This window comes from Eumetopias jubatus, unplaced genomic scaffold, assembly GCF_037043125.1.
Source record: "Eumetopias jubatus isolate StellerSeaLion01/CBP00866 unplaced genomic scaffold, mEumJub1_p1.0 scaffold_3, whole genome shotgun sequence".
Taxonomy (NCBI): domain Eukaryota; kingdom Metazoa; phylum Chordata; class Mammalia; order Carnivora; family Otariidae; genus Eumetopias; species Eumetopias jubatus.
In genome coordinates, this window is record NW_028274809.1 from 142,424,996 (window position 1) to 142,439,011 (window position 14,016).

Below are 14,016 nucleotides of genomic sequence, written 5' to 3' on the forward strand. Positions count from 1 at the left end.
AGGCCCTTGTTAGACGTCAAGAGGTGGGTTATTCCCACCAGAATGTTATTTGACTGGGAATACATTGAAAGAAACAAAGGGAAAAAAAAAAGTTTACAAAAATACAGACTCTAGTTCAAATTTTATTTGCATACAAAAATATATTATACTGGGAAAAGCATATTACTGTTTCCAACTATATATAATTAATTACAAATATGTTCACAAAAGCACTTTAAATTACGGGAAAGCTAGGTTTTGAGAGAAAATAGAATATTAGCGTGGATCATCTGTTCTAATACGCTGCAAGCTTGTAAACCAAGTCAGTGTCACTGTCTAAATTGCCCAGAGATGATCTCAAAGGCTGGTTTTAGGACAAGCCTGAGAATGGCCTGGTGGTAGGTGAGCTGCTGTCTCTGTCTGCTCTGATTTTACCAGGTCCTTGGAGCCTTCCGAAGCTTCTCCCTTATGATGAAAGGACCCAGAACTTCTCCTTGTTTCACATGCCTGTAAAGAAGAGATAAATAAGGTTATCCACTCACAAAAGTTTCCAATGCCTCTGCTTAACCAGATGACACCATCACAGGCATCAAAGCACCAAACGTTAATGGCAGGCTTCCCACGTAATGTATGTCTGATTAACTGGTACAACTGGGGAGCCAGCTGCAATTTCCATGAAGTAGGCAGGCTTGTTACATGGGTTGCATACAAATTGTGCTGTAATTACCATCATCTCTGTCAAAACAGGCCTTGGTCTTCTGATGTGGGATGGTACCGCATGGAAGAGAATGGGCCATTAAAATTCTCCAAAAAATAGAAAATTCACAAGGACTTTCCACCCGATAGTTAGGTCTCAGTGTTAAGAACAAAGTCATTTTTAAATAACCAGCTTTGGATCTAATTTTTCAGGTTTGACCTGGCTGTTTAGCAGAGTATAGCATAAAATATTTCTTAGGGAAAATCAACTCTTTCATTGAAAAATTAAGGGGCTAGGACAAAATTCTTCTGCTCTGTGATTGCCAAGAGTAGAGTTGCTGAAACTTTTACCCCGGAAGCTCTAGCTGATCCTTCTGGCTCTTGCAATCCTTTCCTTTTGAAACAGAGTGGGTAGATTGAATCTCAGGGCCCCATCTTCTAGAGGCCCCTCCCCTCTCAACACTGTAGTTATGGTCTGATATCTTCAGTTCCGCACATTTTCGGTCACACAAAAGGGGTACCATTAGTGCAACTGCCAAATGGGAAACAAGGTAGTGTGTACTTAACCCAGGTCTTTTACTAATTGGCGCGGGCCTTTGGTGAGGGGGTATCCCCAGGCCAATTCTCTTTTGGGACCCTCCAGAAGTCAGACCTCCCCAAACCCCCGGATCTAACCTGGGAGGACTTCCCTGGCCCATGGGATGGAACCACCTAGCTTGTTAGAATGTTGCTTTTGTGGTCAGTTGGCTCATTTCTCCTCTAAAAAGCCTGCCGAGCCATCCTGGTGGTAAAATTCCCATCTTGCTCTAACAACTGCTCTGCATTTCTCAAACAAAATGTCATTGTTTGCTGGTGGCCTGTTCTCACCCTTTGGAAAGGCACACGATCTACTACATGAACGCAAGCTTATCCTCAGAATTTCTTTCTGAGCCACTAGGGTTCTGTTTTGGAACCTAAGGAAGCCTGATGATGTAACTTCCTGCCCCCAGGCAAGCTGGTAAATATTATGGCACTTTATCAGCAGTGTTGGTTGGTTTTCTGTTTGATTTTTTTTTTTTTTTAAATACCAGGCATGTACTCACTTGCTAATGTTCTGTCAAGATCAGCAATAAAGTCTTCTAGCTCTTTCGTGTCTCCTAGTTTGGCTGAAAAACAAAAATTGGCCTTCAGTTTCCATATCAATGACAGCTCATGCCGCCCTTTGTTCCCAGGATTATGTGACCCCATTTTGCATCCCTGCATCTACAGAGACATTATTTTCAAGTGTCCTATACCAACCCTCAGTGTCTGCTCCGGTGTTTCTTACAGTCAATTCAGACACTGATTCTGAAGATTCACCTAAAAGTCTCCTTCTTGTTTTTTCAGTTCATCAGCCCTCCGGCCACCCCCACCCCAACAACCTGGAAGGAGAATCTCCCTTCAATACCTTAAAAGGGCAGGGGGAGTGAGGGGCTAGGGAAGAAGATAAAAGTTTTGATTTTGGGGCACCAGCGTGGCTCAGTCGGTTAAGCATCTGCCTTCAGCTCAGGTCATGATCCCAGGGTCCTGGGATCGAGCCCCACATCGGGCTCATTGCTCAGTGGGGAGTCTGCTTCTCCCTCTCTCTCTGCCTCTCCCACCCACTTGTGCTGTCTCTCTCTCTCTCTCTCTCTCTCTCTCTCTCTCTCTCTGGCTCATTCTCCCTCAAATAAATAATTTTTTTTAAATCTTTAAAAAAAAGTTTTCTAAAAAAAAAAGTTTTGATTTTTTGATTATGTAGGATTTGAGTTATCTATCAAAAAATATTTGGTAAGCATGGCACTGTGCAGAGCGGACACCCAGAGTCAATATGCCCGCTCTGCCTCACCTCTGACCCATTCTTGTTTGTGCTATCACCCCAGGGCAACACTGCCACTCTGAGTCCCTCCAGGATAAATGTTAACGAAGAGCCACCATACTTTGTCAAAATGGTACGGGGAAGGCAACGTGAGGCGTCCGGGTCCTGGACAGCCCCATCCCATCCAGGTGGTAGCACAAGGCAACAGGTCCTTATCTTGCTTTTGTTCCCTCTGTATCCTGAGATATACACGCTTCCCTGTAGAGCTCATCATTCATGCCTTCTCCGAAATGCATTCCTGGACAGTTTTATTAATTAACCCTTGCTGGCTACAAATAGCTCCTTGTTCTTAGCTTTTATTTTTTATTTTCTTTAAAGATTTTATTTATTTATTTGACAGAGAGAGACACAGCGAGAGAGGGAACACAAGCAGGGGGAGTGGGAGAGGGAGAAGCAGGCTTCCCGCTGAGCAGGGAGCCCGATGTGGGTCTTGATCCCAGGACCCTGGGATCATGACCTGAGCCAAAGGCAGACGCTTAATGACTGAGTCACCCAGGCACCCCTGTTCTTAGCTTTTCAGGTCAATTTGCCACTAGAGCTTTTTCTCTGTCTTTAATTCCTATCTCTGGAGGATCAGGTAGCAAATCTGGGCACGTTTGAAGCCACTTCCTAGACTGCTCTGTCTCTCTGAATTCAATAGCTCCGTTTTACCCACAAGGAGCTGGACAATGGCAGACTCCCCCCCATTGGCTGGTGCTAACACTGCTCAGTTGAGAGGAGAATTTAAAAATCACTCTTTTGAAAAAAAGGGAAATTCCTCCTTAATGCCAGGAGTGAGAAAAGTAATGGAATCTTCATATTTCTTTCTTAACTGTGTTCCATTTTTATTGCATTCTGCAACTATTTTCAGCAGTATAATGTTTCTTGAGGAAAAAAACTCCTTTTGTTTTCAAGAGGGCACTTGTCCAATATAACAGAACATTCAGCTCTCTAGCTGGAGACATTTGACAAGTTCCAAAAAATAAGAAACTGCTCATGCATCTTTAAAAACTTTTTTTGGGTCTATTAATACCACAGTAGAGCCAGGCCGGGGCTGCTATTTTAAATCATGTTAGATCATCGCTTGTCTCATGAGGATGACCCCATTTAATTGTTAAATTGGTAATCTGAAAGCGTTGGTCAACTAGTTAAGAAAAGAATTCCACTTTCTGCAAAGCCTAACTGCTGCTGAGTTTTCAACTCTAGAACCAGCCAGTCCGGGAGAGAGCACTGTCATTTGGCCGTCTTGATCACACCACGTTGAGAGAAAGCAAGAGGCTGAAGAATATAGGTTCTTCTCTCTCCCTGAGAATTTGCATTCTTTTTCCCACCTCCCATTTATCTGATTCATCTTCACACTGATCAAAATCTTGAGAAAGAACAAATTGCACTTCACACCGTCCTGTGCGAGGATGTTAGTTCTATTTGTTTCACACGTTTGGGGAAGATTGGTCAGGGATAAGGGGTAGGAAAGGAGAGATGCGGGGGGGAGGCAGTAAGGAAGACCACGAGCTCCCACCACAGCTAATGAGCCTACCTTTCCGAGGAGTGCCAGCCGGGGAGAGCAGAGCCGGAGCGGAATCTGTTGGAGAATTCAATTTCTCATCACTGAAGCTGAAGCTGTTCCTATAGAGCGAATCTGCACCTTTCAGGAAAGAAAAAGTAACTCATTCAAGGTGGTTTACAGGCCACAGTCTATTGATAACCAACAGCTCCTCTCCAAAAGGAGCAAAGTTGTAAAGAAAACAGGTTGATTTCCAGATTTTATATTTATGCCCCCGAAATGATTTGAGGCAGGGGAGTGTGCCTGTGTGTGTGTGTGTGTGTGTGTGTGTGTAGATGTGTCATGCACACCAGGGACCTTGCTTCTCTAACAAATGGAGAGTGAGATAGGATGATCATGATCAGACCAGCTTCCTTTGCAACACAGAGTAGCCCACTGTCCAGGTGTCTAACCGACAACCACGCCAATGCTTGGCTGATTGTGGGTGTTTGGGATTTTAGACCTAAAGAATCCTCTTTCCCAAAAAAATGTCCCTTCTGCCCTCTGAATTCCCTAAAATACAAATACAAGGTTGGATCCCACTAGTTAATAATCCTCCCTCCTGGGAGCGACTGGGTGGCTCAGTCGGTTAAGCATCTGACTCTTGATTTCAGCTCAGTTCATGATCTCAGGGTTGTGCGATCCAGCCCCTGTGCCAAGCTCCACACTCAGCGGGGAATCTGCTTGAGATTCTCTCTCTCCCTCCACCCCTCCCCCCCTCTCTTTTTCTCTCTCTCTAAAATAAATAAATACATCTTTTGAAGAAATGTTTAAAAAAGAATAATAATAATCCTCCCTGCCTACTCAAGAGAGTCTTTGTCATGGTTCTCCCGAGAACCTACACTCTAAGGATAAGCTAGAGGGTCAGAGAGAAATACTTCTTCTAGAGGTTGTCAATTACAGACACTTTGAGTGATTTTGTGGCTCCCTCTATTGTCATAACCCCAAAGACCAGAGCAAGAGCAAGGCAAGGTCCCAGGAGCAGGGCTGCACTGGGAGTCAAGGGAACCATCTCAGCTACTTAGGGACTCAGGCGCCCTTGAGCAAGACAGTATCTGTGAGCCTCACCTTAGCCACCAATAAAATGGGAAGGCTTCATGATCCTTCAAGTCCCTTCCAGCTCTTAAGTTCTGAGAGTCTACTTCTCTAGACCCTGACAAGGAGGAGGAAACCAACCCACGGCCAGAGCCCAGCCGTGTGGCTGTGACACGAGAAGGGAGCTGGTGGCTGAGCTGCACCCACTGAAAGGGCTCAAAGGCAGAGCAGCCAGCCAAAGCAGGATGTGGCCTGTGAGGTCAGCAAGTAACAGCCTTCCTGGTTAAAACAAAACACAAAGCCAGCCATGGTTGTGGCAGAGATGAACTCTGGAAAGGCTCTTCAGGTGAGAGAGGGCAGCTGAATCAAGAGGGCCTGGCCAGGACTCTACTCTTCTCTGGGATTCACCACTTCAATCCAGGGACGTCCAACTCAGGAGGAGGCAAAAACATCTTTCTTTGGTCCCCAAAACTTAAAGTGAACCTGAATTAAGTTACAGGTATACTCAGAATATAGATATACTCAGAATAAAAAGGGTTTACACAACCAGAGGTTTCTCATCCTAAAAGAATTCAGCTTCATCCCTAAAAAGGCTGCTTCAAGTTCTCAGGCATGACACCCAGCTTCCTTTCCTCCCACCCTCCTCTGACCAGGTGGCCTCAGCACCATCTTGTCTTCCTGACCTACACACTCATCTTGTCCACTCTTCCAAATATGCCCAACCTTCCCAATTTTTTCTCCCTTCAGAGGTCCAGCCCAGGTCACCTAAAAGGACCACAGTCACTTTTCAGGGCTTTGATGATGAACACCTACTGAGATCCAAAATACCAAACCTCACACTTTTATTTCCCCAAAAATATATTCCTCAGAACACTGGTCCTTTGGAAAGAAGAACCATGTGATCAACTAAGTTTGAGAAACACTGAGCACCCCTGAAGATTCCTCCTGTGTCTTCCCAATTTAAGGTCCCTGAGAAGTCTTATGATAAACCAGCTTGGCCTTATTTCTCAAATTTAACTATGAGACACAATTTTCGTGGCAGCAAGTTAATATTTCTCAGGACACTTGCACTCCATGGAACTCAGCTGGGGAAGCCTCTCTGCCTTTGTCAGCTGAGCCCACCTCCAGAGCAGTCTGGATTTTCTCAAGGGGAAGCCTTTCCCTTACATTCAAGAAAGTGGTCACGTCTGCTGCAGACCTACAGCAGAGCATTACTGTTTGTCACCCCATAATAGGAAGGAGAACCGCCACAAATAGAACCTGAGAAACTTGTAGGGAAAAGATGAGGTAAGACTTAGAGGCAGGGAAACCACAGAGGGCCCCGGGGAGGCCGACCTCGTGCCCAGACCCCTGAGCCAGAAGGAAGGAATATGAGGCATTTGGCACATCATCTTGGTTCCGAAGGACACTAGAGAGCATCGCCCCCATCCCTGGCCCAGAGTGCCCAGCCCAGAGACTTGCTGGCCCAGACTTCAGTGGCCACACCTCTGGTCTCTATCTCCCAAAAGCAGTCGGTCCTTGAGATCCAGTTTCACCACCACACCTCACTCCACCCTGCCCTGCACCACCCGCCCTTGCCTTGACTTTGGATTTCATCTCTCTTCTGCTCCAACTCAACAATTTTCCAGCCACGTATACTCATCCTTTGGGGGAGGCAGGGACGGGGGTGGGGGGGACATGCACACACAATTTGTTTTTCCTCACAGGCAAGCAGACTAATGTCATTGAGTTTTCAGGGAAGAAATCATGTCGACATGGAAAAGTCCATTGCAAAATGAGTACTCAGGAAAAACTCTGGGTCACTCAGGTGGTTTTGAAACTCTGTAGAGAATGAGTCATAGGACCAGGCATTGCCACAGTGGACCTCTTGGCCTTTAAAGCCTGGTGTGAAAATGCCTTTTTGATCCAAGTATTTTCCTCAAACTTAGAAAATATATAGACAAACCGGCTGTTACTTGCCTAATAAATTCGGTTGCAAACCAAACTTAAAATAATCAGAAGTTTCTCTTACGGCTAATGAACTCATGCTACTCCAATAAGGGAGGGAGAGAAAAAATATACTAGGTTACAGTATCTATATATAAACACACACAGGCATGTCAACATAGCAAGTGCTCCCTTCCCCATTTCCCCTCTCCCCTTACACCTCCCCAACCACATACATACACACACACACACACACACACACACACACACACACACACACACCGGCACATTGCCACACCTTGCTTCCTCTCTCTCTCCATGAGTTTCAGCACACAATCTGAGCCAGACCTGACTCCAGCCTCCAAAATATTCAACCATCAACAGGAAATGAACCCCCAGCATCTTTGAGCCAAACCTGCCCACAGTTTAGTTCCACCCTGTGGTAATATTGTACACACGTCATTCATGAAGAAAGCAACTTCCAGAAGCCTAAAGCTACTAGAAAGCCCAGCAGAAGCTGTCACAGTAGAGACGTTCAGGATGGGAGGCCGTGACAGCTGTGTGAGCCTGTGAAAAATCACTTCATCTCTGAGCCTCAGTTTCCTCTGCAGCAGAAGGGGAATAGTAACGAGGCGCTCCATGTATGATTCCTATGGTTTTCATGATTTTATTCCAAAGTTCCTGGCGAAATGGAGAATGACATGTCCAGGAGAGGAGAGGTCGCCACAGAGAATAGTAACCATCAAGGTTCTGGGGCCGGGCTTCCTCCACTTCCTCAGAGAGTAGCAAAATTCTTAAGAGAAGCTTATCTTCAGAGGCACCTGACAATAAACCTCCCTAAAACAAGCCACCAACACAGGAGGAGCCCAAGCTCTAGACCTCGCTTCCTTTTATTCATTAAGATTTCATTCCACGGACTTTTATTAAGCACGCTCCATGAAGATCTCATGGAAGGCATTGTGGTAGATGAGAAGGTAAGGAAAGCTTGACTTCCTGTTCTTTTCACTCCTCTGGAACTCTATCCCTTGCAAAACAACGGCCAGTTAGTCTGATAAAATGACAGCAACGTGTTGCTGGCCGATAGCATTTTAAGGTATGACCGCCCCGTCCCAATATCAGGTGCTGTTATTAACAGGGATTCCAGGGGCACATACGGTGATAATTTGGGGAACCTTGGCAGGTGATAAGACTAGATATTTCAGGGCTCCACAGCATCTACTTCAATCAGCTCTAAAGCCCCATCTCATGAGCATCTCAAAGCTCCATCAGAAATGTCCCTGGCAAGTCAACTTGGCAAGCTGAAGCCAGGAACCTCCAGCTCAGGGACCAAGTTTTCTAAGACACCAGCTCAAGAAATGTCAGCATATTCAATATACAAACATCCAACTTTAGTGCTCACCAACAGAGCTTGAGAAACTCAGCTGTAAAAACAGAAGCTTGTTTAAAAGGTAATTGTGCTTTTTGAGCTTGGGGGTGGGGAGAAAGGTAACTTAGGGTTAGCGCCGAGATGTGCTACTCCAGAGGGAAGGAAAGCCACAGATGGTAAACCTTGCCCAGAGCTCCTGTAAATATAGAACAATCCCACACGTTGAAGACAAGCAAACTATAGTAATTAACTGGGAAAAAGAAAGCCTTGGACCTGTTTCCCTTTTGCCACAGGGAATGGGGGTGGGGCGTGCAGGGGCAGGGGGCATGAATCTCCTTTCAACACTATCGCCCCAGCTTCCCTTCTGGCACTGCTCGGCCCCTCTCGACACCTCTCCAGGTCTCCGTCAGAGTGAGCCCCATCCCCCACCTGGAACCCCTACCACCGTGCCAGGGCACCCTGGGGGTTCCTAACTTCTCATTCTCTCCTGGCTTGAACACGTTCGGATTCCAGTCTCTGGAGCTCCTATGCCGGATCAGCCAATACTTGTCATGCTGGCACTCAGGTCCAGCAGGGGCGCAAACTGTAAGACTCTAGGCAAAGATAATACAAATTTTCTGGTCTTGCACATGCTAAAGAAGCCAGTTCCTCATTCCCTAAAACGGCTCTACAATATCACAATATCCCTCGCATACACAGGAGCCTTCGGATCCTTCCTGTTAAGTAGCAAAACACTCGCACCCCCCACACCCCGACACTTCAAAGGAAAAAGGTGTGCAAAACCCCAACACAGCAAAGAGAGAAGTTCCTACCACCTTTTAAAGTTCAAGTTAATATTATAAACCTCGCATAAAATCATTTGGTGGAAACAAATTAACACATTGGTTAAAACTTTGTAATCATGAGTTAAAATTTCATTAAGCATATTTGAGGAATCATGGTGTGCATTTACAGTTTTGGAAAATACTGAAAAACAGTATTTTTTTTTTATTAAGTTCAAACCACAGAAGTTTACAAGCTCTGGAGCACCTCTAAGAATCAAGTTTGAACAACACTGCCCTAGCTCCTAATTACACTGCCCTTTTACTGCTGACGTTAAAACAGCTCCCACCAAAGTGTCTGAGATTACCTGTTGGACCCAAGTCTAGTGGAAAGGGACAAGCCTGCTTTGATCAACCCCCATTTGAATGCCACCCATAATGTGGCGTTATCTTGCAATTTTCATTTTGGTTCTCTTCATGTCTCTGGAGGACCCCCTGTAAGTGGGAACAGGGAGTATTTCTTTTTAAATGTTCTTCTATCTAAGTAATTTGCTTCTTTGGATGGAAGGAGTGTCTATGTTTCTTCTTTGGATGCAAGCAACCCAAATTTTTTTATTTTAGTGAGAAAAGGAAGGGTTCTTTTTTTCTTTTTTTTTTCTTTTCTTTCTTTCTTTTCCTGGAGAAGGAAGGGGTAGGGGCAGAGAGAGAGGGAGAGGATCTTAAGCAGGCTCTGTGCTCGGCACAGAGCCCCACACACAGAGCCCAATTTCATGACCCTGAGATCATGACCTGAGCTAAAATCGAGTCCGACGCTTAACAGACTGAGCCACCCAGGCGCCCCCAAGGAAGGGTTCTTCAAAAAACAGAATTGCTGCTTTGAGTTATCTTGTAAGGCGGCTATACATTTTTTGAGTGATAGAGCAGTAGGTGGAAGGCAGAGTGAGAATTAAGGTACTCCTGGTTCATAGCTCGTATGTAACATTTCCATGCAAGACACTGGCTCAAATGTATCTGATCTATGTAATAGAGCCTGGTGTATGCATTTTAATGTTTTCTTGAAAGCATGAAACAGAGCAAATTTTTTCTTCCTAATCATGAGCTTATGGATGTTTCTACTAGCACTACTAAATAGCATCCTTTCAATTTCACAGCTAGAGAAACTGAGGCCCACCTATTGCCCAGGACTCCGACCGAACTCAGTCTGGACCCCACTGACCCGGCCAGATGACCACTACCTTGAAGAGACACCCTCAGACACAACCACTATTGATTATGATTCGGGTCCAACGGGACTTCAAGTAAGTCTATTCCTGAGGACCTGGTTCCCATTCCAGCTAACCATCCATGGTGACAAGAGCAAGGTCTTAAGAGAGGGCCCCCGTGGTTCTGCTCTCTTATCAGAAAAATGGAGATAATGGTGCCTATCTTATAGGACTATGGTAGAGGTCCTATGAGATAACACATTTAAAGCAAGCAAAGAGATCACTACTAGTAAGAGCTAATAAATAATAACAATAATCCTAGTAAGGGCTTGGTAAAAGTGAGCTGCTCTTACTATCATTATCCTGGTAGGTCTCCCTTTTGGTGGCCTAAATCTCAGTAGGATCTACCTCTTTCAAACATTCTCTTCCTCAGAAAAGCATTGAACAGACAAATATGTCTAATAAATGTTTGTCCTCTGTTCTTGGTGGCAGTTAAGCACACTATGCTTCCTCAAGAAATTACTATTTGGATACACACTTCTTCTGCCAACACTATTTCTAACCAGTCTTATGGGGGACAAACTACACATTTATAAGGAAGACTACTGTCATCTGAGCCTTCTTTATACCATCCCCATTACCCCTCTAGCCACCAAACTAAGGGTCCATGTAACAGTTAACAACAAAAGCAGAAAGCGAAACACACACACACACACACACACACGCACACACACACACGCTGCCCCCCCAAGAGAAACTATAGAATATTCCAAATATCTCCCCCCAAATTGTTAAGAATGTGTTTCTGAGTGCCTTCTCGTTGAGGCCCCTGAAAACAGATCTCCAATCTGAAATCCTACCCCGAGGGAACTGCAATCACCCATATGATGGGCCAGCTCAGACCATATTCTAGCCAACTGCGGCTGTGGTTTAGAAAGGAGTTGTTCTTTGCAATAGCACGGCACTGGACAGACTGTCCCAGCCTTCTTTCCGGTGGGGGAGAGAACTGGTACTTGATGAATAACTTGCTGCATGCCCCAGCAGAAGGAGACATATTTAAGCTTGGCCACTGATATTGAGATAAATTTCAAAAGTTTTTAGATTTCCCTTTGAAATTGAAAATAAGCGGTCCAGTCATTACCCATAAAGTCCAAAAATACAAAACAGAAAATTAACAGCACACTATTCCATTCCTGTTCACCTCAAAAAGCTGCAATTAAATCTAACCCTTGGGCAGGGCTGCCAAGGAAAGTCAAGAGGGACCTCAGGGTTCTGACTCAAACCCTGGACAGGGTGACGAGTGCCTTTATTCATTTTCAGGAGGACAGCTCATGTTGAGGTCTGGGACTGCGTCTTTGCCCAGAAACAAGGAAGAGCTTCAGATTTCAAAAGAAGAGAATCAGAAGAAGAGGTCACTATGTCATTGCTTTCACTTCCAGAGTCAGGGGCAACAAAGGGAGTGACATTCATGCTGGTAACCCATCTAGGGAATGAAGTCTCAAGAATAACTCAGAAAAGTTCACTTTGAAATATAGTAAGTCATCCAGAATTTGAAAACCAACAATCACATAATATTGAAAAGTCACCAAAATTGCTGTTTGACACCTAAACAGATGTCTATAATCCTTACAGACCATTTGATCCTCGAAAAAAACTGCCTCACTCCTTGCAAGGTTGTTTAAGACAAAGAGACCTAGGGGCAGTCAAGTCTCCGTTACGAGAAAAGTGGCCAGGAGGCACCTCTGTGTCCATCTGCTCTCTGGCTCCCTCTCCAGCCTGAGCGGGGGTGGGGGGCGGTGTGGAAGCCAGCCGTCCCGGTGGTGGGACCTGCCTGAAGGAACAGGGGCCCTTTCTAGAACACTTGAACTCCGCAGCACCAGAGAGTCTTTGAAAACTGCAGGCAGTGCAGCAGAAAGTCTGGGAGCTCAGAGCCAGAAGAAAATGCAAGAAGTTATTTCAAAAATCCCAAGAACAGCAGCTTATGAAACCTTTCCTGGTGTCACAAATTTTTCAGCATTGTGCCCTCCCATGTCTCCTTCCACCCCCATTCCTGTGGCACTTGCCTCACACACTCTGAAAAAAATGACTGCGGAAGAGAGAGAAAAAGGCAGGGGATGGGAGGAGAGGTAACTGTGGGAAAGCCTGGTTTAGGTCCCAGGAGTCCCGTCTGGCTGGGTCAGGGCGAGCTGCTTAAACCCCCCTGCCTCTGGAGACCTGCAGGCGGCAGGTAGACCAGCTGGCCCTCCAAGAGCCTCTGAGTGACAGCCCCGGGGGTCTTGCCCCCGCCGCGGGCGCCCTAGGACGGCTCGGTGCCTTGGGCTCACTTCGCTGGGCCCCGCCCCTCGGTTTACAGATCAGCACACTGAGACCCGAGCCCCCAGTGCTCCTTACTGGGAGATCCCCGGGCTCCGGCACTTTACCCGTTGGGACCACACTTACTCTCGGAGTCGCTGAAGCCGCTGCTGTCGCTCACGCTGGCGCTGCTCCGCCGCTTCATGCGCTCCAGGTGCTCCTCGTAGTGGAAGTGGCGCTCGTGGAAGGGCGACGCGAAGTCGGCCAGCACCGCGTCAAACTCGCACAGCGCATCCGTCAGGTCCCCGGCGGCCGCCGAGTCCAGGGCCGGGGCTGGGGACAGGGATGGCGGGCTCAGGTGCTGGGGCGGGGCGGCCATCACGTCCCGGGGCCCGGAGGGGGCCGCCACCATGGATAGCTAACCCGAGGATAGCTAACATGGCGCGCGTGCCGAGTGACAGCCACGCCGTCGCTGCCCGTTGCTTATCTTTGCATACTCTCAACTAGCCCCTGAAGCGGTTCTCTTATCCGGCCCATTTCAGAGACACGGAAACTGAGCCTCCGCCGTGTGAGGGTGCCGACCAAAGGTCACCCAGCTACAGCGAACTCTTTCCTACGCGCTCTCGGGTACTCGTCCCCACGCTCGTCCCCACGCTCGTCCCCCCGGGGGCGCGTGCGAACGGGTAGCGGTGGGAAGATTGGGTCGGGACGCGCCCGTTAAGTGTCCCCAGCCCGGCGCGGGGAGGACGGCCGAACCCGCCAGGGGCAGGGTCCGGCGGGTAAGGGGACGCCCCGGGACCCCATTTCTTCTGGAGGGCCAGGGCTTTAAGGGTCCCGCACTCACCTGCCGCCGCGGCTGCCGCGGGGCTGCTCTGCGCGGCGGGTGGCTTCATGGGCGGGCTCGGCCCCGCGCGCACGGCGGAGGGTCCTGCGGGGTGCTGAGTACGGAGACTGTGCAGCCACTCGCGCCGAGGCCGGAGCTGCGCCGGGCCCGCTCTGCTGCCCACGCTCCCGCCCTGCCGGTCTTGCTCGCCTGGCTGCGCTCGCGCCGCGTCGCCTCCTGCACCGTGCGCCCGCCCGCTCTTTCTCCCGCCGCCGCCACCCTCCAGCCCCGCCGTCTTATAGCCGCGGGCGGAGGCGGGCCGGGGCGGGGCCGGCGGGTGTGAGCCAGCCAAGGCGCCGGGGACGCCCCTGTCCCTCGGGCACCGCCCTCGCCACGCGCCCGCCGCGGAACCGCAGTGACGGTGAGTTGCCGGAGCCCGGGTTACAGCCCCAAATATTTACTCGCCACTTCGCCCGCGCGCCCTAACAACCCGACTCGCTGAAGTGTCTCTGTCGCCACCAGAGCCCCAAAGAGTTTA

The 14,016-nt window shown here is 48.0% G+C and overlaps 1 protein-coding gene across 1 annotated transcript; it reads right to left on the reverse strand.

Annotated features, from left to right (window-relative positions):
• Positions 1-393: 393 nt before the first annotated feature.
• On the reverse strand, positions 394-13,707 carry RGCC (regulator of cell cycle). The gene is made up of 5 exons (XM_028106840.2): positions 13,500-13,707; positions 12,803-12,988; positions 4,068-4,175; positions 1,758-1,820; positions 394-486 (listed from the first exon to the last, which is right to left on the reverse strand). The coding sequence occupies exons 1-5, from the start codon at positions 13,546-13,548 to the stop codon at positions 479-481; spliced, it is 414 nt and encodes a 137-aa protein (XP_027962641.1). The 5' UTR covers positions 13,549-13,707; the 3' UTR covers positions 394-478.
• Between the last annotated feature and the right edge of the window lie 309 nt (positions 13,708-14,016).

Bases quoted from the DNA above. Each gene is read 5' to 3' on its own strand.
- RGCC (XM_028106840.2), bottom strand. From the start codon at position 13,548: ATGAAGCCACCCGCCGCGCAGAGCAGCCCCGCGGCAGCCGCGGCGGCA. The intron at 12,989-13,499 runs GTGAGTGCGGGA...CCCTGTCCCCAG, and splicing joins CGCGGCAGCCGCGGCGGCAG to CCCCGGCCCTGGACTCGGCG. The intron at 1,821-4,067 runs GTAGGCTCATTA...TTTGTTTTTCAG, and splicing joins GGCTGGCACTCCTCGGAAAG to CCAAACTAGGAGACACGAAA.